Raw genomic sequence first — 25844 nt, 5'->3', positions numbered from 1 at the left:
GCTAATACAGATACTGCCTGATGATATCTTCTTATTATTCCTTATTTTTTGTTAATACTCAATTCATTATGTATACAAGAATGCTTTTGTAGTGTTGATTTGAAAGTATATGACTTGCCCTTATATTGTTAGAAATACTCATAGTGCAGTATTACGATTCTGTAACAGGCAGCCAAGATTCTTTGTGTTGAACCATTATAAAGGTAACTCTTCCTTCAAATGGTATCTATAGTCAGAATGGTATTTAGTCTTGTAACTCTGCAAAGCAACTCTGAGAAAATATTGCTCCAGTTCCTAAATAGAAAACTGTACCTTCATTGTAGCATCACTAAATATTTATTGTGAGCCAGTTTTAAGCCAAATTGATACCTCTTTAGTCTTCTCATTTGTGGCATACGGTGACACTCTGTTAATTTACACTGTATGACTGCTGTCTAGAAAAGCGATAATAATATTCTACTTTATTATTTGATTCTTCACTTTTGAAGTGCAGACAGTGTTTTCTTTGCACCCACAGACATAGTAACCCACTTGAAAGAGACCCCACTAACACGTGTAGCAATTCCGCTGAAATTGCATTGTGCAATTTGTGACATTTGACATGGCAACACTGAACTCTCCACCATTGTTCTATGGAACACTATGTTTGTGCATGTCGCTGTGACTGGACCTCATTGTTCAATGTTTAGTGACAGTTTATCACTATTCTACGTGTTTCTTGTGAAACGACATCGGATTACTGGTTCTATTAAGACATGGCAGGGGTGTTGAACAGTTTGGTGACCAGCATGCACCCTCTAAATGCTGCATACAAAAGTTAGTAAACAAGACGGAGAGCAGTGGAACAGTGTCGGATCTCCGTGAAGAAAAGTGACTGATGTAAAACAATGATTGCGAAGTCTGTTCAGTGTTTATCTCAGGAATGTGGAATGTCATTCAGGAATGTGGAATGTCGTGGACCGTATCTCACAGAACTGCGATGAAAGCCTGTATGTATCCGTACAGGTTTACAGTTGTTCAGGAACTGAATGTCAATGACAAAGACAAACACATTACATTTTGCCCTTGGTTTCAGCAATTTATTGTCCAGTGGTCAGTAATATTGCAGTACACGTGGTTCCACCTCTCTGGCTATGTAAACTCTCAGAATACACATTTATGGTGTAATAAAACTCCACCTGCACAGGTCAAGCAACCACTACCATTCACAAAAGATTGGCTTGTTCTGTGCAATATCACGGTGTCATATCATTAGACCAAAGTTTTTCAAGTCTACTGCCAACTGGCAGCTCATGGTTGGAGTGCTGACTCATTATCTGCGTATCTAGTAATGCTGGCTACTGGTGGGTAATGCATGGGGATCATATCAACCTGTATCACATCAAAAAGAGCCTGAAGATGACACTATGAAGCGTTGAAATTGGTAGCGACAAAATAAAACAAAATCATAAAGACAGCTATAAGTGTTTTTATTTTTTGTCACAATAGTACACTCCTGGAAATTGAAATAAGAACACCGTGAATTCATTGTCCCAGGAAGGTGAAACTTTATTGACACATTCCTGGGGTCAGATACATCACATGATCACACTGACAGAACCACAGGCACATAGACACAGGCAACAGAGCATGCACAATGTCGGCACTAGTACAGTGTATATCCACCTTTCGCAGCAATGCAGGCTGCTATTCTCCCATGGAGACGATCGTAGAGATGCTGGATGTAGTCCTGTGGAACGGCTTGCCATGCCATTTCCACCTGGCGCCTCAGTTGGACCAGCGTTCGTGCTGGACGTGCAGACCGCGTGAGACGACGCTTCATCCAGTCCCAAACATGCTCAATGGGGGACAGATCCGGAGATCTTGCTGGCCAGGGTAGTTGACTTACACCTTCTAGAGCACGTTGGGTGGCACGGGATACATGCGGACGTGCATTGTCCTGTTGGAACAGCAAGTTCCCTTGCCGGTCTAGGAATGGTAGAACGATGGGTTCGATGACGGTTTGGATGTACCGTGCACTATTCAGTGTCCCCTCGACGATCACCAGTGGTGTACGGCCAATGTAGGAGACCGCTCCCCACACCATGATGCCGGGTGTTGGCCCTGTGTGCCTCGGTCATATGCAGTCCTGATTGTGGCGCTCACCTGCACGGCGCCAAACACGCATATGACCATCATTGGCACCAAGGCAGAAGCGACTCTCATCGCTGAAGACGACACGTCTCCATTCGTCCCTCCATTCACGCCTGTCGCGACACCACTGGAGGCGGGCTGCACGATCTTGGGGCGTGAGCGGAAGACGGCCTAACGGTGCACGGGACCGTAGCCCAGCTTCATGGAGACGGTTGCGAATGGTCCTCGCCGATACCCCAGGAGCAACAGTGTCCCTAATTTGCTGGGAAGTGGCGGTGCGGTCCCCTACGGCACTGCGTAGGATCCTACGGTCTTGGCGTGCATCCGTGCGTCGCTGCGGTCCGGTCCCAGGTCGACGGGCACGTGCACCTTCCGCCGACCACTGGCGACAACATCAATGTACTGTGGAGACCTCACACCCCACGTGTTGAGCAATTCGGCGGTACGTCCACCCGGCCTCCCGCATGCCCACTATACGCCCTCGCTCAAAGTCCGTCAACTGCACATACGGTTCACGTCCACGCTGTCGCGGCATGCTACCAGTGTTAAAGACTGCGATGGAGCTCCGTATGCCACAGCAAACTGGCTGACACTGACGGCGGCGGTGCACAAATGCTGCGCAGCTAGCGCCATTCGACGGCCAACACCGCGGTTCCTGGTGTGTCCGCTGTGCCGTGCGTGTGATCATTGCTTGTACAGCCCTCTCGCAGTGTCCGGAGCAAGTATGGTGGGTCTGCCACACCGGTGTCAATGTGTTCTTTTTTCCATTTCCAGGAGTGTAAACGGCTGTTGTCCTAGATACCTCCTGCTAAAAGGATGGACATATAGAAGTTTTGGGAATTTGTGAACCGGTTGGACTATGGGAACTTTCCCTTGCCTGGTACCAACAGGATGGTGCCTCATGCCACATGTCTTGATTGACTGTGGCTGAGGGCAGATTTTTTTTCCATGGCATATTAATTTCGAAAGGACTGTGGCTCCCAAGGTCACCTGATTTAACACCACCTGATTTGTTCCTCTGGTGTAGCTGAGAAAGGCCAGCTCTACACACAACTTGGAAGATCTATGAGACATCATCATCTGTGAAATTCAGGAAGAGGTTTTGACAGCAACATTCGAACATCTGCAGCATCGTGTTCAACTGTGTTTACAAGCCAAGGGTGGTCACCTCCAGTACCTTTTGTCATTCACTTTTATTTCCCCATGAATGAGGTATGACATTTTCATTTTGTTTCATTTCCTGATTTTTATGCAAATGCTTTAATATAAGCAAATGTTTGATTGTGTGGTCTCTTTATAGTGGGACACTCTGTATAATTCTCAGCAACATCTACCTAACATTATAAAAAACTTCTTCCATTGAATTTTGATATTGAGAGTTAATGGTTTGTAGTTATGGATTTTAAAACAATAAGTTTCCTCACGAACAATATTTCATCGTTGTTACATTAATTCATTAGAAGTACCATTGAATTTACTTCTAAGAGATCAATGAAATTTCTTGAAATATTGAATGAGAGTTTCACATGACTTGTTACTAAGTATTCATTGTGTAAATTCTTCCTACTTTAGTTATTTTATAGCTTGTTTAGTAACAATTGTTCATTTTATTGTATTGTACTAAATGAAGGCAGTTTGTTTTTGAATTTTGCTACATTGTGTTCTTTTTTTAGTGGATGACATTGACTTAAATGGGCGAGTATTCCTTTGGCCTGATGATATGGAGTCAGTTTTAGAACTAAGTCTGACGAGGCTGGCTCACCGTCGCGAAGAGGTAGAAACTGCTCTTCGTGCTAAGACAGCTGAGCTGGAAGCCAAGTAAGTGTGATTTATTTTAGGTGTTTTGTATCTTCACTTCTGGTTGTGGATGAAGAGTCAAAACCAAAAGTTGTATTACAGTCTATATAGTGTTGTTACTAGAAATGCAGTACATCAGTTATAAGCATTTACTTCATGTGGCAGGATTGAGGAATGTAGAATTGAACAATGTGAATGAGTTCAGTGCATAGTAATACATAGTTTATCTTTTTAGATATCTATTTGCCCGCGAAAGGCAAAGGTCCTGAGTTCGAGTCTCGGTCGGGCACACAGTTTTAATCTGCCAGGAAGTTTCATATCAGCACACACTCCGCTGCAGAGTGAAAATCTCATTCTGGAAACATCCCCCAGGCTGTGGCTAAGCCGTGTCTCCGCAGTATCCTTTCTTTCAGGAGTGCTAGTTTTGCAAGGTTCGCAGGAAAGCTTCTATAAAGTTTGGAAGGTAGGAGACAAGATACTGGCAGAAGTAAAGCTGTGAGGACCGGGCGTGAGTCGTGCTTCGGTAGCTCAGTTGGTAGAGCACTTGCCCGCGAAAGGCAAAGGTCCCGAGTACAAGTGTCAGTCGGGCACACAGTTTTAATCTGCCAGGAAGTTTCATATCAGCGCACACTCCACTGCAGAGTGAAAATCTCATTCTATTTCAATGGCAGTTTAGAATTAAGCTGTTCCTGAAAGCAAATTTATTCACCAGAATATGTCATCAAGAGATTTATGGTCAGTAGTAACAGCTCTTCAAGAAAATTACCTCACGTACAAGGGAGCATTCCCAGATTACCTCGTGTACAAGGGAACATTCCCAGATGTATATAAACAATTTTGATGAAACATGGTTGGTATGTAAGAGTGGTCAAAAAATGCAATAGTTTTTTCACAGTTTCACTTTTAGGAAGTAAAATACACCTCAAAAATTTATTTGATGTAGAGGACATATCTTCGAAGCCATGAAATATGAAACGTGTTTCATATAAAAGGTGAAATGTAATTAACATTCTTGAAAACTATTTAACCAATTTTTGCAATAATGTGAAATTTTGAAAACTACTTCACCTCCATCAATTAATTTTCCGAAATGAAAACTTTTGTTAGAACATAAATTAAAGAAACTTTTATACCACATCCATCCATGTGTAACAAAGCCGGTTTCTGAAGTGCCATTTTTGGAAAATAATTTGTACACAATTTGCTGTTGGAATATTGTCAACATACATAATTAACACATCTAAACATTCTGTATTGTTCTAAATATTTGTTTTACTAAGTTTTGTTTTATGTTTTAAATTATAAGAGTTAACCAGAAAGAAATGCACCACATTTTTTTTTCTCAGTCGAAAACATTGTTACAAATGCAAAACCCTACAAATGTATTATTTGAAGTCTCCTGAATGAGCATGCCAAGTGTCTGTCACTTCTGACAGATAGCTTATCTGCAGGACAGTTTCAAAATAACATGTGTAGGTGATGTACATTACAAACAACATGCTGTCATTGAATTTCTCACTGCAGAGAAAGAAATTGTGGGAAATATTCACAAACACTTGTGCAAAGTCTATGGAGCATCTGCTGCCAACAGAAGTACAGTTAGTCACTGGACAGGGAGGGTCAGGTCATCAGAAGGCTATTTGGAAGAGCTCCACAATTTGCAGTGGTCAGGGAGACCATCCACGGCTGTCACATCTGACATACTGCAGGGAGGTGATGTTGTCATTTGCCAGAACAGATTAATTACAACTTGGCAGTTGGTGCTATGTCTGTCAATCAGCAAAGGAAGTGTGGATGCAATTATCTGCAGTATTGGATATTTAGAAGTGTGTGCAAGATGGGTCCCACAGTGTCTAATATTGGATCGCAAAATGCACAGAAAAATCATTTATCTTAATTTGTTGCAACATTTTGAAGCTGAGATTGTGACCGGTGATGAAATCTGGGTTCACCATTTTCAGCCCAAAACAAAACAACAGTTGATGGAAGGATGCCATTCCCACTCCCCACAGAAGAAAAAATTCAAAGCAGCTACTTCTGCCGGTAAGGCTATGATCACCGTGTTCCGGGACTGTGAAGATGTGATTTTTATTGATGTGATGCCCAGAGGCAGTACAACTCATTCATGTCAAAACATTAACAAAACTCAAGACACACTTCTGGTGACTTCTGCGCCACAGCAACCCAGGAGATGTTTTGCTGCAACATGATAACGCTCAGATCCACACAAGTCTGAGGACTGATGAACACATCGCAAAACAGGGTTGGGCAGTGTTACCCCATCCACCCTACAGGTCTGACCAGACCCCCTCAGACTTCCACTTGTTTGGGCCATTAAAGATACCATTCGTGGAAGAAACTTTGTGGATCATGAGGAGGTGATTCACCACAGTGAAGCTCTGGCTCCGCCACCGGGAGAAGGATTGGTACCGACAGGGCATGCACACCCCTGTTTCGCACTGGAGGAAGGCCATAGAACAGGATGGAGATTACAAGGAAGAATAGGTTGTGTAGATGAAACACCATTCTTTTGTGTGTGTAATTCTTATTATGTTCAATAAAGAATTGTTGAAGAAAGAAAATTGCAGTGCTTTACTTTCTGGGCAACCGTCGTATTTTACATTTGAAATTCATGTGTATGGTTTTTTTTGTTATTTGAAAATAATAGATAACTCATTATTAGGATACATTATCATTACACTAGTGATATTCTATAAAGAATTTTTTTTATACTATGCTTATAAAATGAACAAAATTCCTTTATGTAATTCTGCACAATGCAAAACAGAATTTGGCAGGATCCTTAAATTGTGACGGATAATACTCTAAATATACTGTTTTCATGCTGCGATATGGTTTCCAATAAAACATAGCCCAAATATAAAATAAATTTCCTTTACTTTACTTCTATGGCACAAATTTTTGTTATTTATCAGACTACCGGTATCGGTGTATAATGACCATTTTGAGATCTGTTCTTATAAAACGTATCTGAAGATGGTCATTATAGACCGAAACTTGTAGTCTGATGAGCAAAAAATTGTGACCATAGAAGTAACGTAAAGGAAGTTTACCCTGTTTTGTACCAGGTATATCTCAGTACACTGGAAAATCTATTTCAGTACACTATAAAACCACAGTGAAGAGAAATGATATTGTACTAGTGTTTGCAGCTTGATTACATTGTTTCTCATCACAACTACCTCTGAAAATTGTCTCGCAGAGTTCATCAACTGCGAAAGCTGTATGTGTTCAACAGCCATACCAATATTGAGCATTTTGGGATCAGCAGGTAAACAAGTTTTTTGTCCTCAAATGTGACACTCGAAACAGTTCTTTAACATTGGCCGTCCAAGAGTATAACAATAATACATAGATTTCTCTTACTCTGGGAAAGAAAATATTGTCAAATATATTTTGACATGGCCAGATGTTAGATTACCGGATTTTGGTGCCATGAGAAAAACATTTGGCATTTCAAAAAGAGATAAACGAATTCTAGGTCCAGTCTCAACTTTGGTTTCTTTTAAAACTATGAGAAGAGAGCAAGCAATTTTCCAGCTGCAGGGACTGTAAACGGAATCATTGAACAGAGTGCAACTCCAGGTTTAATCCACTGTGATCAGAGTTGCACAAATTTTCAACCTCCAATAACCTGATGTGCTCCTTAGCGTGATCTCATGGTGATGTTCTTTTTGGTTATGTAGTTACTAGGTATAAACTTTGTTATTTTGTTGCGCCTTTCTAAAATGCAATAACCATCTGATTTGTGTCTTGAAATTATTTAACTTTACTTTACTTCTAATTTGCAGAGCCAAATTTTGAAGATCAGTATCATGGATAACCATTTGATGATCCATAGAATCTAATAAGTCTTGAGCCATTGTGAAGAACTACTCTTCCCAGTGATACAGCTATGCCATTCAACTGATTTTGCAAAACAAATCAACCTTTCCCCTTCTTCCTGTTGTTCCAAAATTCAGCTGCAGATTTCTTATATTCAAAATTTAATCCAGCTTCTGAAGAAAGGACTTTACTTGGCATAAAGAACTCCTCATGTGTTTCTGATACGCAGTCATCTTCAGCCATTGCTACATCATGGAGGTCTGATCCATTAACTCATAGCCCATTATCTTTCTGTATAATAGTGTCACAAGTCAGTGCTACAATGGTGTCCTACAGTTCCATTTCCCATGAGTTAATAGACCTCTCAGATAGTTGCACTGTGATGAAATCATCAATTAGCATTCAGTAAACAGTAACTGGGTTAACTAAACAGTTGACAGTTTCCCTATTTCTAAGCAGCTGTATTTCATACGCAATACAAGGTTTCAGGTTTCCAACAAGTTTATTCCACAATGCAAGTACAGTGAATACTGACATATAAAGGTACTGTGAAGAAGAGAAGATCATGTGGAGATGGCCAAGTCCAGAAATCTATGCATTGCGTAGTATTCCAAAGGGAGTTCCACTAGAGAGAGATCTTAAAGAGTGTTACGAGGATCAGAAGTTGTGTAGTGATGTACAGTTCCATAGTAGTAGCAAGTGGTGGTCATGACTGCTGGTGGCACTGGCATATGCAGCTGTCAACAGACTCGTGATGTGCTAGTTGTATAGACCTGTACCACACGAACTGTTAGTTGGTAAAATTACATGGACTACTGGCTGTGGCTACCAGACAAGGCCAGCCTCTGGAGGTGCTAATAGGGCCTTTTACCACATGAAGCAAACCCTTTGTAATATTCAAATAAGAGTTTTTACAAACAGCTAATGATATATGGAACAAGTCCTGAAATCACCATTGTGAACTTGTCACAGTGATTGTTCTCTACAGATAGTGCACTGAGCAGTATTTATTTGTATGAATCACCTCAATACACTGGCATTTGCTGACAGCAAGTATGCTGTTTGACTGTTTGAGATCCTCTTTGAGAGAGCCCATGCAAATGTGCCATGAAGAGAACTTCACTTACACGATTCGAGCCGAGTCTCTGCATCTGGCATATTGCTTACCCGGTTTTCATAGTTTTAAAAGAAACAAATGTAGGATTTGGAAGAAAAATTTTAGGTTCTCTTTTTGAAGCCCCAAAAGTGCTTAAGATGTCATTGAAATCTGGTAAACTAATATCTGACCATGGCCATGTCAAGAGATATTTGACAGAAGTTTTCTTTCTCAGTGTGGGAGAACAATCTGGTAAATTTTTGGGGCATTCGGTATGGAAAAACCATTTTGAACCCTGTTCCTGAGAACAAGGAACTTGTTCATTTGCTGATCCCAAAAGGCACAATGAGAGAGGTACAGCCAATGCACGTAAACAGCATTTGAGGTTAGAAGAACAGCACTGGCCATATTCGTGAATGTTGCTTTGACAGCGATGTGTAGAGGTGTGACACTAGGTTGCCTCATCTTATTGGCTATACAGGGTCCAGAACTCCTTTGACCAGAACATGTCGATATTATCTGAGATCCAGTTTTTGACTAAATGGCTCACATGAGATCATCCACTGCCATCAGACGTGCTTTTAACTCACTGACATTCAATATTGACACAAATTTCCTCAGCGATTGCCACAGGTCATCCAAAAAGTGGCACCTGGGCCTTCTCGGTGACTGTTGCAGTCTGTGACATGTGTATTCTCAAATGAGCTTTCCTCGCCTGGCTGGAGGAACCTTCCCCAGGCTTCTCAGAAGCATTACACTTAGCCACAATATTGTAAAAAGTTGATCTCAGATACCTGAAGAATCGAACTATTGCAGTGGGTGAATGCCCAGTGTGAAGACTTTTGATAAGTGTGGCTCTTTGCTTGTACTCCACACTTATCCATAACATCTTGGCCATTTTGAGTTTCTGAGTTTCATTACTAGATGCCTAAGGCTTTCAAGAATGCCAGTCCGAACCTCTAGTGGAACTGTGGTATGGTGGGAAATTCAAATTGAAATTTGTTCAGATTTAAGTGCTGCACCCTTACATTATCAATTCTTTTCACTGAGGTTTCCCAGTATACTGAAATATGGCTAGTACAAATAAGGATATTTCATGGATTGTCCATGATTTGAAAATCTTATTCAATTTTGTTTTAAATTGTGTTGTCCATTGTGTGTCTTGTGTGAAGGAATTTCATTCACTTTATGTGCTTGGTGTGTAAAATGTTATGTTTTAAGCATTTCTCTTCAGATTATCATTATTGTAATCATTTTGTATCATGATTATGAGTCACTTACTATGTTTAATTAACAAAATTCACATATGAGAAACAGTGACCTAAAAAAACAAGAAAAAACATTTATTTAAAATGTAAAATAACAATTTAAAACATAAAAGAAAAGTAAGTAACATATATTCAAATTAATAATGATTGTTTATATATTTTAATCGGGCATGACTCCAGAAACCAGTTTTATTACACAGGGGTGGATGTGGCATCAAAACTTCTTTAGAAAGTGCAGGCATTTGCCTGCAGTGAAATGGTAACCATTAGACCTTGATATTGTAGGGCAGCCACAAATTGCATGTAACTTTTTCTTCATTTTTACTTGTTTCACTCAAATAATGTGAACATCTTGGCTGCTCCAATTTTAATTAAAGTTTCTTTAACTTATGTTGTAGCAGAAGTTTTCATTTTGCAAAACTATGTTAAGGTGGTGGGGCAGTTTGCAAAACTTCAGATTATTACAAAAGGTGATTATACAGTTTTTCAGAATGCTGCTTACATAATGTAGGACATAGGATACCAACTAATAAATGGGTTACAGGTCACAATCCACTTGCTGCTGAAAGGCAGTTCTGTAACAGGTTGCCAAATAATATAGAGCATATCCCTGGATGTCTTTTTAAGGATAAGGTTAAGCACTTGTTAATTAAAATATGTTTGTACCCCCTCAGTGATTTATAAACTCTACTATCAATATTGCAGTATATTAGTGACAACATATACTTAAATAGTAACTTGGACCCCTCGTGAAGAAAGGTGATAAGAGAGATGTCACTGCTGACATGTACCAATGGGTAATACCATATGTAACCAAAAGAATGCAGAAAGTTGTTCTTAGTAATTCAACCTAAAGAGTCTGGGGACACAGTTCTGTCCTGTGGTGGGAATCACATACGGGTGCCCCAATGCTCAATCTTAGGTCCACTACTGTACCTCACCCAGTACAAGTAAATGATTTTCCATTCCAATATGCAACTAGCTGGATTAGTTCTTCTTGCAGATGACACTAGTATTGTAATCAACCCAAGCATACATACCAAAACAGAAGAAATGGTAAACAAAGGATATTGCAAGGTTTAGTGCGTGGCTTTTATCTCTACGGGAGGGGTGGGAAGGATTGTGGGTTGGTTATGCCTCATTTTTGGGGCCTGATGAAAGATAGTCTAAATCCCAGCAGAGAATGTGGTTCATAGTGTAAATCCCAGCAGAGAATGTGATTCATTTGCTCCAGTCCTGTGTAGTTCTGAGAGAGGAGTCCTCCTTTGTGCCTGTATGATAGGTATGTGGGAGGTTGTGGTGTGCATACTGTAAGACCTTCAGTACACACACCATCAGATTATTTGACTTGTCGCTCTAATGGAGTAGGCGAGTGTCAGCAATATGTCTCGTGGTCTTATCGTGGCATGTTTATCTTCTGCCGTTAGGTCAGACGATAGAAATTCCACTTGCACGCTTAGAGTAGCAGATTGACGGTGACCAACTTTAAACAGAACTTGATTAATTTTCACACACATTTATTAAAATAATAAAAAGCATAGAAATAACTTAACTTGATTCTGAATGCTGTTTACAGTTGACAATCTGAAGTTCCTTTGGTCTTGGTATGTTAATCTTATTCTCACATATCTCTGATACTTGACAAAGTGTCTATACATTTCTCTTCATGGCTATGTACAGGAATATGATAATCTTATTAGGCGCATACTGAAACTTGACTATAGACTGGTAGAGACTAATGCAGACTAAGGCAGACTAATGCAGACTGACTAATCGGAGGTCTGTACACTTGTTATAATACCTCGCGCAAGTGTGATCCGCGGGGAGAAAAGGTTCTACGTTAGCAGCAATCTCATTGGCTGCATTACATATTAATACGCGGATCAGCGGAAGCAGAATTTGGTCTGTCTCTAAGACAGCACCATCTCGTAGTACGGAGATGGACGAGCGCTGTGCCTGCGCTGTTGTGCTTAGCGGGGCGCGCTCTAGTGGGAAAGTTGTGTACGCGCTGACTACGCGGAACTATGTACACAACAGAGGTAGTAGATGGCTGGAGAGACAAGCCACAGGAGATCTGTTTCTGTACTAGATTGAGAGGGAAATTTCAGTCAATGAAGGCCTCGGTGAGACCCTTGGTAAATTTTGAAGAGGGGCTGTTCATCACTACAGAAATGATGGCCACAGATTGCTAGGCTGTGTGTAAGGGACTTCGTGGTATGGAATGGTTGGCAGGTTTGGTGTGGGACAGAGGTACTGATGTAAGCATCCTTGAGGGGTCTTATTGGGTTTCAAGGATCAGGTGAAGTGAATGGGGGAAAAGGTGTTGAGATTCTGGAGGAATGTGGATAGGGTGTTCTAACCCTCAGTCCAAATCATGAATATGTTATAAACAAATTAGGTTAGATGAATATGCTATATACAAATTAGGTTAGATCAGATCTTTATTGGTCCAGGTAATCATATAATACAAAAACTGCATGTTCTAGTGTAGGATCAGTCAGTGTATAACAAAATATAATAGATGGTTTAAATTTACATTAATTATAGTATTTGACGTTAAATGTGCATTAAAGTATAATGTACAGCATATATATAATGTACAAGAGGTGAGAGAACAGACTGTAAAACTAGAAAGAACATATGCTGCAGAGGTAGATTGATATTTGTGTTACAGTAACGTCTGAATGGTAGATCATTAAGGTATTTTAGGGCTAGAACCATTTATATAATACATCACTAATGTACTGACACAAATATTTAGTGTACTTCCTGAAGAATCTCAAGCAGACTATAGAAACAGTGATGAGTCAAATATGCCTTAGAGCTAACATGAACTTTGTCAGATCATGTATTGATTTCTGTGGAAATCTTATTATAAATAACTTTCTCACAATGTAGGGTTCCTTCTTTATTTAAGCTGGTGTTCATTGACTCTGTAGGACAATTTTGTTTTTGTGTAGCATTACATGGATGAAGTGTGCTATTTTCCCCCCATACACATGAATAGATGGAAGTAGGAAGATTTCCAGCTTTTCAAAGAATGGTCTACAGCTTTTGTTCCATTTTACATCTTTCTTTGTTCTTCCAAACCTTTTTTGTAGCCAGCTTTCAGCTAAGAGAAGAGAGACCCTAGAAAATAATTCCATATTTTAGTTGCGAGTGATAAGTATACATGGGCAAAGTATGCAGTTTTCAGACAATCTTTGTTGCAGCATCCTTCTAATGCCCTTATTAAATAACATGCAGTCCTTAATTTCTTATACACTTTTTCAATGTGTGTCCCCATTTAGGATTATTTGGGAGCCATAAACCTAAGACTCTTGCTTTATCTACACTCTAAAGCTCCTTATCAGATATCTGAATTTCAACAGTTTGCTCACCTTTTTTCACATTTCAAAAATTTAGTGCCCTTCTACTTGAATTTGCTACCAACTTGTGGTTGAGGCAGTTTTCAGTATTTTTAATTGTCTCTGTTGTAGACTTCTAGAGAATTTACATTTCTTTCTTATTGACTAAAACTCAGGCCGAATGGCACAAAGCAAACTGAATGGTATTTTCTCAGAATTTTTTCAAATCATTCTCATATAACAGAAAAAAATACGAGGTCCAGGCACTGAGCCTTGTGGCACTCTGCTGTTATTGGCTTCATGCTTTGATTAATGCAGAGTTAATTTGTTGAAACTCTGATGGTGCACTTCAACCATTTGCATTGGCCTGTTTGACTTGATCCAGTTGTTGGATTTATTTATTTATGTATTTATTCATCCGTAAACAAATTACTTTGTATGGATGTCATCATTATACAGACATATGTACATTATTTTGTCTCATGAGATAATCAAATACGAGCTATATATAATAAATTCATTATATATTTAAAAAGAAAGATGATGAGACTTACCCAACAAAAGCGCTGGCAGGTCGATAGACACACAAATAAACACAAACATACACACAAAACTCTAGCTTTCGCAACCAACGGTTGCCTCGTCAGGAAAGAGGGAAGGAGAAGGAAAGACAAAAGGATATGGGTTTTAAGGGAGAGGGTAAGGAGTCATTCCAATCCCGGGAGCGGAAAGACTTACCTTTTACAAATGTCTGCCCGCGCCCTGCATGGATGGATGGATATGTGTGTGTGTGCGCGCGAGTGTATACCTGTCCCCCCCTCCCCCAAGGCAAGTCCCTCCGCTCCCGGGACTGGAACGACTCCCCACCCTCTCCCCCAAAACCCATATCCTTTTGTCCTTCCCTCCCCCCCCTCCCCCCCGACGAGGCAACCGTTGGTTGCGAAAGCTAGATCTTGTGCGTATGTTTGTGTTCGTCCGTGTGTCCACCGACCCGCCAGCGCTTCTGTCTGGCAAGTCTCATCATCCCTCCTTCCAAATATATATATATATATATATACATATATTTAAAAAGAAGATGAGACCCACCCAACAAAAGCGCTGGCAGGTCGATAGACACACAAACAAACACAAACATACACACAAAACTCCAGCCCTCGCAACCAACGGCCGCCCCGCCAGGAAAGAGGGAAGGAGAAGGAAAGACAAAAGGATTGGGCTCGAAGGGCGAGGGCAAGGAGTCACTCCAATCCCGGGAGCGGAAAGGCTCACCTTAGGGGGAAAAAAGGACAGGTTTACACTCGCACACACACACATATCCATCCACACACACACAGACACAAGCAGACATTTGTAGAGGCAAAGAGTTTGGGCAGAGATGTCAATTGGGACGGAAATACAGAGGCAAAGATGATGTTGAAAGACAGGTGAGGTATGAGCGGCGGCAGATTGAAATTAGCGGAGATTGAGGCCTGGCGGATAGCGAGAAGAGAGGATATGCTGAAGGGCAAGTTCCCATCTCCGGAGTTCTGACAGGTTGGTGTTAGTGGGAAGTATCCAGATAACCCGGACGGTGTAACACTGTGCCAAGATGTGCTGGCCGTGCACCAAGGCATGTTTAGCCACAGGGTGATCCTCATTACCAACAAACACTGTCTGCCTGTGTCCATTCATGCGAATGGACAGTTTGTTGCTGGTCATTCCCACATAGAACGCTTCACAGTGTAGGCAGGTCAGTTGGTAAATCACGTGGGTGCTTTCACACGTGGCTCTGCCTTTGATCGTGTACACCTTCCGGGTTACAGGACTGGAATAGGTGGTGGTGGGAGGGTGCATGGGACAGGTTTTACACCGGGGGTGGTTACAGGGGTAGGAGCCAGAGGGTAGGGAAGGTGGTTTGGGGATTTCATAGGGATGAACTAAGAGGTTACGAAGGTTAGGTGGACGGCGGAAAGACACTCTTGGTGGAGTGGGGAGGATTTCATGAAGGATGGATCTCATTTCGGGGCAGGATTTGAGGAAGTCGTATCCCTGCTGGAGAGCCACATTCAGAATCTGATCCAGTCCCGGAAAGTATCCTGTCACAAGTGGGGCACTTTTGGGGTTCTTCTGTGGAAGGTTCCGGGTTTGAGGAGATGAGGAAGTGGCTCTGGTTATTTGCTTCTGTACCAGGTCGGGAGGGTAGTTACGGGATGCAAAAGCTGTTTTCAGGTTGTTGGTGTAATGGTTCAAGGATTCCGGACTGGAGCAGATTTGTTTGCCACGAAGACCTAGGCTGTAGGGAAGGGACCGTTTGATGTGGAATGGGTGGCAGCTGTCATAATGGAGGTACTGTTGCTTGTTGGTGGGTTTGATGTGGACGGACGTGTGAAGCTGGCCATTGGACAGGTGGAGGTCAACGTCAAGGAAAGTGGCATGGGATTTAGAGTAGGACCAGGTGAATCTGATGGAACCAAAGGAGTTGAGGTTGGAGAGGAAATTCTGGAGTTCTTCTTCACTGTGAGTCCAGATCATGTGTGTTTGTGTGTCTATCGACCTGCCAGCGCTTTTGTTGGGTGGGTCTCATCATCTTTCTTTTTAAATATATGTGTATATATATATATATTTGGAAGGAGGGATGATGAGACTTGCCAGACAGAAGCGCTGGCGGGTCGGTGGACACACGGACGAACACAAACATACGCACAAGATCTAGCTTTCGCAACCAACGGTTGCCTCGTCGGGGGGGAGGGGGGGAGGGAAGGACAAAAGGATATGGGTTTTTGGGGGAGAGGGTGGGGAGTCGTTCCAGTCCCGGGAGCGGAGGGACTTGCCTTGGGGGAGGGGGGGACAGGTATACACTCGCGCGCACACACACACATATCCATCCATCCATGCAGGGCGCGGGCAGACATTTGTAAAAGGTAAGTCTTTCCGCTCCCGGGATTGGAATGACTCCTTACCCTCTCCCTTAAAACCCATATCCTTTTGTCTTTCCTTCTCCTTCCCTCTTTCCTGACGAGGCAACCGTTGGTTGCGAAAGCTAGAGTTTTGTGTGTATGTTTGTGTTTATTTGTGTGTCTATCGACCTGCCAGCGCTTTTGTTGGGTAAGTCTCATCATCTTTCTTTTTAAATATATTTTTCCCACGTGGAATGTTTCCCTCTATCAAATTCATTATATATATATATATATATATATATATATATATATATATATATATATATATATATATATATATATATATATATATATATACTTAAAAACAAAGATGATGTGACTTACCAAATGAAAGTGCTGGCAGGTCGACAGACACACAAACGAACACAAACATACACACAAAATTCAAGCTTTCGCAACAAACTGTTGCCTCATCAGGAAAGAGGGAAGGAGAGGGAAAGACGAAAGGATGTGGGTTTTAAGGGAGAGGGTAAGGAGTCATCCCAGTCCCGGGAGCGGAAAGACTTACCTTAGGGGGAAAAAAGGACGGGTACACACTCGCACACACACACATATCCATCCACACATATACAGACACAAGAAGACATGTTGTTGTTGTGGTCTTCAGTCCTGAGACTGGTTTGATGCAGCTCTCCATGCTACTCTATCCTGCGCAAGCTTCTTCATCTCCCAGTACCTACTGCAACCTACATCCTTCTGAATCTGCTTAGTGTATTATCTCTTGGTCTCCCTCTACGATTTTTACCCTCCACGCTGCCCTCCAATGCTAAATTTGTGATCCCTCGATGCCTCAGAACATGTCCTACCAACCGATCCCTTCTTCTAATCAAGTTGTGCCACAAACTTCTCTTCTCCCCAATCCTATTCAATACCTCCTCATTAGTTACGTGATCTACCCACCTTATCTTCAGCATTCTTCTGTAGCACCACATTTCGAAAGCTTCTATTCTCTTCTTGTCCAAACTAGTTATCGTCCAGGTCTCACTTCCATACATGGCTACACTCCATACAAATACTTTCAGAAACGACTTCCTGACACCTAAATCTATATTCGATGTAAACAAATTTCTCTTCTTGAGAAACGCTTTCCTTGCCATTGCCAGTCTACATTTTATATCCTCTTTACTTCGACCATCATCGGTTATTTTACTCCCTAAATAGCAAAACTCCTTTACTACTTTAAGTGTCTCATTTCCTAATCTAATTCCCTCAGCATCACCCGACTTAATTTGACTACATTCCATTATCCTTGTTTTGCTTTTGTTGATGTTCATCTTATATTCTCCTTTCAAGACACTGTCCATTCCGTTCAACTGCTCTTCCAAGTCCTTTGCTGTCTCTGACAGAATTACAATGTCATCGGCGAACCTCAAAGTTTTTACTTCTTCTCCATGAATTTTAATACCTACTCCGAATTTTTCTTTTGTTTCCTTTACTGCTTGCTCAATATACAGATTGAATAACATCGGGGAGAGGCTACAACCCTGTCTCACTCCTTTCCCAACCACTGCTTCCCTTTCATGCCCCTCGACTCTTATAACTGCCATCTGGTTTCTGTACAAATTGTAAATAGCCTTTCGCTCCCTGTATTTTACCCCTGCCACCTTCAGAATTTGAAAGAGAGTATTCCAGTCAACATTGTCAAAAGCTTTCTCTAAGTCTACAAATGCTAGAAACGTAGGTTTGCCTTTTCTTAATCTTTCTTCCAAGATAAGTCGTAAGGTCAGTATTGCCTCACGTGTTCCAACATTTCTACGGAATCCAAACTGATCTTCCCCGAGGTCGGCTTCTACCAGTTTTTCCATTCGTCTGTAAAGAATTCGCGTTAGTATTTTGCAGCTGTGACTTATTAAACTGATAGTTCGGTAACTTTCACATCTGTCAACACCTGCTTTCTTTGGGATTGGAATTATTATATTCTTCTTAAAGTCTGAGGGTATTTCGCCTGTCTCATACATCGTGCTCACCAGATGGTAGAGTTTTGTCATGACTGGCTCTCCTGAGGCCATCAGTAGTTCTAATGGAATGTTGTCTACTCCTGGGGCCTTGTTTTGACTCAGGTCTTTCAGTGCTCTGTCAAACTCTTCACGCAGTATCTTATCTCCCATTTCATCTTCATCTACATCCTCTTCCATTTCCATAAGATTGTCCTCAAGTACATCGCCCTTGTATAAACCCTCTATATACTCCTTCCACCTTTCTGCTTTCCCTTCTTTGCTTAGAACTGGGTTGCCCTCTGAGCTCTTGATATTCATACAAGTGGTTCTCTTTTCTCCAAAGGTCTCTTTAATTTTCCTGTAGGCAGTATCTATCTTACCCCTAGTGAGACAAGCCTCTACATCCTTACATTTGTCCTCTAGCCATCCCTGCTTAGCCATTTTGCACTTCCTGTCGATTTCATTTTTGAGACGTTTATATTCCTTTTTGCCTGCTTCATTTACTGCATTTTTATATTTTCTCCTTTCATCAATTAAATTCAATATTTCTTCTGTTACCCAAGGATTTCTATTAGCCCGCGTCTTTTTACCTACTTGATCCTCTGCTGCCTTCACTACTTCATCCCTCAGAGCTACCCATTCTTCTTCTACTGTATTTCTTTCCCCCATTCCTGTCAATTGTTCCCTAATGCTCTCCCTGAAACTCTCTACAACCTCTGGTTCTTTCAGTTTATCCAGGTCCCATCTCCTTAAATTCCCACCTTTTTGCAGTTTCTTTAGTTTCAATCTGCAGTTCATAACCAATAGATTGTGGTCAGAATCTACATCTGCCCCAGGAAATGTCTTACAATTTAAAACCTGGTTCCTAAATCTCTGTCTTACCATTATATAATCTATCTGAAACCTGTCAGTATCTCCAGGCTTCTTCCATGTATACAGCCTCCTTTCATGATTCTTGAACCAAGTGTTAGCTATGATTAAGTTATGCTCTGTGCAAAATTCTACAAGGCGGCTTCCTCTTTCATTCCTTCCCCCCAATCCATATTCACCTACGTTTCCTTCTCTCCCTTTTCCTACTGACGAATTCCAATCACCCATGACTATTAAATTTTCGTCTCCCTTCACTACCTGAATAATTTCTTTTATCTTGTCATACATTTCATCTATTTCTTCATCATCTGCAGAGCTAGTTGGCATATAAACTTGTACTACTGTAGTAGGCATGGGCTTTGTGTCTATCTTGGCCACAATAATGCGTTCACTATGCTGTTTGTAGTAGCTAACCTGCACTCCTATTTTTTTATTCATTATTAAACCTACTCCTGCATTACCCCTATTTGATTTTGTATTTATAACCCTGTAATCACCTGACCAAAAGTCCTGTTCCTCCTGCCACCGAACTTCACTAATTCCCACTATATCTAACTTTAACCTATCCATCTCCCTTTTTAAATTTTCTAACCTACCTGCCCGATTAAGTGATCTGACATTCCACGCTCCGATCCGTAGAACGCCAGTTTTCTTTCTCCTGATAACAACGTCCTCCTGAGTAGTCCCCGCCCGGAGATCCGAATGGGGGACTATTTTACCTCCGGAATATTTTACCCAAGAGGACGCCATCATCATTTAATCATACAGTAGAGCTGCATGTCCTCGGGAAAAATTACGGCTGTAGTTTCCCCTTGCTTTCAGCCGTTCGCAGTACCAGCACAGCAACGCCGTTTTGGTTAATGTTACAAGGCCAGATCAGTCAATCGTCCAGACTGTTGCCCCTGCAACTACTGAAAAGGCTGCTGCCCCTCTTCAGGAACCACATGTTTGTCTGGCCTCTCAACAGATACCCCTCCGTTGTGGTTGCACCTACGGTACGGCCATCTGTATCGCTTAGGCACGCAAGCCTCCCCACCAACGGCAAGGTCCATGGTTCATGGGGGGAAAAGAAGACATATTTAAAGACATATTTAAAGACAAAGAGTTTGGGCAGAGATGTCAGTCGAGGCAGAAGTGCAGAGGCAAAGATGTTGTTGAATGACAGGTGAGGTATGAGTGGCGGCAACTTGAAATTAGCGGAGATTGAGGCCTGGTGGATAACGGGAAGAGAGGATATATTGAAGAGCAAGTTCCCATCTCCGGAGTTCTGACAGGTTGGTGTTAGTGGGAAGTATCCAGATAACCCGGACGGTGTAACACTGTGCCAAGATGTGCTGGCCGTGCACCAAGGCATGTTTAGCCACAGGGTGATCCTCATTACCAACAAACACTGTCTGCCTGTGTCCATTCATGCGAATGGACAGTTTGTTGCTGGTCATTCCCACATAGAACGCTTCACAGTGTAGGCAGGTCAGTTGGTAAATCACGTGGGTGCTTTCACACGTGGCTCTGCCTTTGATCGTGTACACCTTCCGGGTTACAGGACTGGAATAGGTGGTGGTGGGAGGGTGCATGGGACAGGTTTTACACCGGGGGTGGTTACAAGGGTAGGAACCAGAGGGTAGGGAAGGTGGTTTGGGGATTTCATAGGGATGAACTAAGAGGTTACGAAGGTTAGGTGGACGGCGGAAAGACACTCTTGGTGGAGTGGGGAGGATTTCATGAAGGATGGATCTCATTTCAGGGCAGGATTTGAGGAAGTTGTATCCCTGCTGGAGAGCCACATTCAGAATCTGATCCAGTCCCGGAAAGTATCCTGTCACAAGTGAAGCACTTTTGTGGTTCTTCTGTGGAAGGTTCCGGGTTTGAGGAGATGAGGAAGTGGAGCTTCAAGGAATCCTCAGAACCTTAGGCCCCCTACAAAACCTTTCACCTGACTCCATCAACCTCCTGACCCCACCAACACCCCGCAACCCTACCTTCTACCTTCTTCCCAGAATTCACAAACCCAATCATCCCGGCCGTCCCATTGTAGCTGGTTACCAAGCCCCCACAGAACGCATCTCTGCCTACGTAGATCAACACCTTCAACCCATTACATGCAGTCTCCCATCCTTCATCAAAGACACCAACCACTTTCTCAAACGCCTGGAATCCCTACCCAGTCTGTTACCCCCGGAAACCATCCTTGTAACCATTGATGCCACTTCCTTATACACAAATATTCCGCATGTCCAGGGCCTCGCTGCGATGGAGCACTTCCTTTCACGCCGATCACCTGCCGCCCTACCTAAAACCTCTTTCCTCATTACCTTAGCCAGCTTCATCCTGACCCACAACTTCTTCACCTTTGAAGGCCAGACATACCAACAATTAAAGGGAACAGCCATGGGTACCAGGATGGCCCCCTCGTACGCCAACCTATTCATGGGTCGCTTAGAGGAAGCCTTCTTGGTTACCCAGGCCTGCCATCCCAAAGTTTGGTACAGATTTATTGATGACATTTTCATGATCTGGACTCACAGTGAAGAAGAACTCCAGAATATCCTCTCCAACCTCAACTCCTTTGGTTCCATCAGATTCACCTGGTCCTACTCTAAATCCCATGCCACTTTCCTTGACGTTGACCTCCACCTGTCCAATGGCCAGCTTCACACGTCCGTCCACATCAAACCCACCAACAAGCAACAGTACCTCCATTATGACAGCTGCCACCCATTCCACATCAAACGGTCCCTTCCCTACAGCCTAGGTCTTCGTGGCAAACGAATCTGCTCCAGTCCGGAATCCTTGAACCATTACACCAACAACCTGAAAACAGCTTTTGCATCCCGTAACTACCCTTCCGACCTGGTACAGAAGCAAATAACCAGAGCCACTTCCTCATCTCCTCAAACCCGGAACCTTCCACAGAAGAACCCCAAAAGTGCCCCACTTGTGACAGGATACTTTCCGGGACTGGATCAGATTCTGAATGTGGCTCTCCAGCAGGGATACGACTTCCTCAAATCCTGTCCTGAAATGAGATCCATCCTTCATGAAATCCTCCCCACTCCACCAAGAGTGTCTTTCCGCCGTCCACCTAACCTTCGTAACCTCTTAGTTCATCCCTATGAAATCCCCAAACCACCTTCCCTACCCTCTGGCTCCTACCCCTGTAACCGCCCCCGGTGTAAAACCTGTCCCATGCACCCTCCCACCACCGCCTATTCCAGTCCTGTAACCCGGAAGGTGTACACGATCAAAGGCAGAGCCACGTGTGAAAGCACCCACGTGATTTACCAACTGACCTGCCTACACTGTGAAGCGTTCTATGTGGGAATGACCAGCAACAAACTGTCCATTCGCATGAATGGACACAGGCAGACAGTGTTTGTTGGTAATGAGGATCACCCTGTGGCTAAACATGCCTTGGTGCACAGCCAGCACATCTTGGCACAGTGTTACACCGTCCGGGTTATCTGGATACTTCCCACTAACACCAACCTGTCAGAACTCCGGAGATGGGAACTTGCCCTTCAGCATATCCTCTCTTCTCGCTATCCGCCAGGCCTCAATCTCCGCTAATTTCTAATTTCAATCTGCCGCCGCTCATACCTCACCTGTCTTTCAACATCATCTTTGCCTCTGTACTTCCGTCCCGACTGACATCTCTGCCCAAACTCTTTGCCTTTACAAATGTCTGCTTGTGTCTTTGTATATGCGGATGGATATGTGTGTGTGTGCGAGTATATACCTGTCCTTTTTACCCCCTAAGGTAAGTCTTTCCGCTCCCGGGATTGGAATGACTCCTTACCTTCTCCCTTAAAACCCATATCCTTTTGTCTTTCCCTCTCCTTCCCTCTTTCCTGACGAGGCAACTGCTGGTTGCGAAAGCTAGAATTTTGTGTGTATGTTTGTGTTTGTTTGTGTGTCTATCGACCTGCCAGCGCTTTTGTTTGGTAAGTCTCATCATCTTTCTTTTTAAATATATTTTTCCCACGTGGAATGTTTCCCTCTATTATATATATATATACACACAAAATTCAAGCTTTTGCAACAAACTGTTGCCTCATCAGGAAAGAGGCAAGGAGAGGGAAAGACGAAAGGATGTGGGTTTTAAGGGAGAGGATAAGGAGTCATTCCAGTCCCGGGAGCGGAAAGACTTACCTTAGGGGGAAAAATTGACGGGTATACACTCGCACACATACACATATCCATCCACACATATACAGACACAAGCAGACATACTTAAAGACACTGATGGAAAGAAGGGTTGCAGCCAGAGATGGGAACTTTAAGTGTGAGGCCCTTGGGGGTTATGCCAAATGTCAGACAAGCCTGAGAAAATAAAATATGCGAGCGTAATCTGGCTAGGGTGAAGGCATGTTTGCGGAGGGAATGTAAATAAAACTTAATGGGGTCGTTGTGTGGGTGTTGTGAGGGTGACATGGTATTAGAAGGAGTTTAACATGAGGTTGAAATGAAAATGAAAGATAGAAATATATGGGGAGAGATAAAGGTGAACTAGAAAGCAACTGGAGATCTGGTATGAAAAAAGGCGAAAAAGTGTTGGTTAAGTTGATCCTGTGGTGAACGTTGGTTGGTAGACAGCGATGTGCATAAAGGTTAGGAGGTTGTGTTGCCCCTAAATCACGTTAAAGGACGGAAATTTTCGAAAAAACGTATTAAAAGGAGTGGTGTTGTGGTGAAAGATTACCAAACTTGGGCTAACAATAGTCTGACGAAGAAATAATGACGTTAAAACCTGTGGGGAGCGGCTAAAATGATCAGTGATGTGCGAAAAACGAAAGTGGAAATAAAGTGAAACTTATTAGAACTAGCCGAAATGGTTGTTTAATACGTAAAAGCAGCTGTTATTGAACTAGAAACGGTTAGCGGTAGTGTTGAAAGTGGAAAATAAAATTGTTTTTGGATATGATTTGAAAGTGGGTTATGTATTATTGAGCATATATAGGCGTGATAAAATTGTATAGAAGATTACGGTAAAAGGGGAAGGTGAATACAAAGTGAGACTACTGGTAAAAACAGAAAGAGAAAATAAAGAGAAAATAAGACGACCAGGAAAGATTTCGAAATGCAACGACGACAATAACAAACGTAATTGTTGGGTTCAAATGAATGATATGGTTATAATAGAAGGAAAAATTCCACCTAGGAAAAATATACCTAAAAACAAAGATGATGTGACTTACCAAATGAAAATGCTGGCAGGTCGACAGACACACAAACAAACACAAACATTCACACAAAATTCAAGCTTTCGCAACAAACTGTTGCCTCATCAGGAAAGAGGGAAGGAGAGGGAAAGACGAAAGGATGTGGGTTTTAAGGGAGAGGGTAAGGAGTCATTCCAGTCCCGGGAGCGGAAAGACTTACCTTAGGGGGAAAAAGGGACGGGTATACACTCGCGCACACACACATATCCATCCACACATATACAGACACAAGCAGACATATTATTTGGTCACACACACATATCCGTCCGCATATACACAGACACAAGCAGACATTTGTAAAGGCCACAACATTGTTCTGGTTTGGTGATCATGTATGCAGCTGCTTGCTAAATATTGCTCAATATTTTTGTGAATAAAGGCCTTTACAAATGTCTGCTTGTGTCTGTGTATATGCGGATGGATATGTGTGTGTGTGCGAGTGTATACCTGTCCTTTTTTCCCCCCTAAGGTAAGTCTTTCCGCTCCCGGGATTGGAATGACTCCTTACCCTCTCCCTTAAAACCCAAATCCTTTTGTCTTTCCCTCTCCTTCCCTCTTTCCTGACGAGGCAACCGTTGGTTGCGAAAGCTAGAGTTTTGTGTGTATGTTTCTGTTTGTTTGTGTGTCTATCGACCTGCCAGCGCTTTTGTTTGGTAAGTCTTATCATCTTTCTTTATATATATATATATATATATATATATATATATATATATATATATATATATATATATATGAATATAATAGAGGGAAACATTCCACGTGGGAAAAATATATTTAAAAAGAAAGATGATGAGACTTACCCAACAAAAGCGCTGGCAGGTCGATAGACACACAAATAAACACAAACATACACACAAAACTCTAGCTTTCGCAACCAACGGTTGCCTCGTCAGGAAAGAGGGAAGGAGAAGGAAAGACAAAAGGATTGGGTTTTAAGGGAGAGGGTAAGGAGTCATTCCAATCCCGGGAGCGGAGAGACTTACCTTAGGGGGAAAAAAGGACAGGTTTACACTCGCACACACACACATATCCATCCACACATACACAGACACAAGCAGACATTTTACAAATGTCTGCTTGTGTCTGTGTATGTGTGGATGGATATGTGTGTGTGTGCGAGTGTAAACCTGTCCTTTTTTCCCCCTAAGGTAAGTCTTTCCGCTCCCGGGATTGGAATGACTCCTTACCCTCTCCCTTAAAACCCAATCCTTTTGTCTTTCCTTCTCCTTCCCTCTTTCCTGACGAGGCAACCGTTGGTTGCGAAAGCTAGAGTTTTGTGTGTATGTTTGTGTTTATTTGTGTGTCTATCGACCTGCCAGCGCTTTTGTTGGGTAAGTCTCATCATCTTTCTTTTTATATATATATATATATATATATATATATATATATATATAT

The 25844-nt window shown here is 42.2% G+C and overlaps 1 protein-coding gene across 1 annotated transcript in view; it reads left to right on the top strand.

The window, feature by feature from the left end:
* Window positions 1–25844, top strand: part of LOC126163202 (dynein axonemal heavy chain 3) — a 1221238-nt gene that overhangs the window by 161493 nt on the left and 1033901 nt on the right. The window contains exon 11 of the mRNA XM_049920156.1: window positions 3807–3951. Within this exon, the coding sequence (XP_049776113.1) occupies window positions 3807–3951 (145 nt within the window). The remainder of the gene's footprint in view (window positions 1–3806; window positions 3952–25844) is intronic.

This window comes from Schistocerca cancellata, chromosome 2, assembly GCF_023864275.1.
Source record: "Schistocerca cancellata isolate TAMUIC-IGC-003103 chromosome 2, iqSchCanc2.1, whole genome shotgun sequence".
In the NCBI taxonomy this organism is placed as follows: domain Eukaryota; kingdom Metazoa; phylum Arthropoda; class Insecta; order Orthoptera; family Acrididae; genus Schistocerca; species Schistocerca cancellata.
The sequence above is the reverse complement of the archived record's forward strand: the minus strand, read 5'-3'. Positions and strand labels throughout refer to the sequence as shown.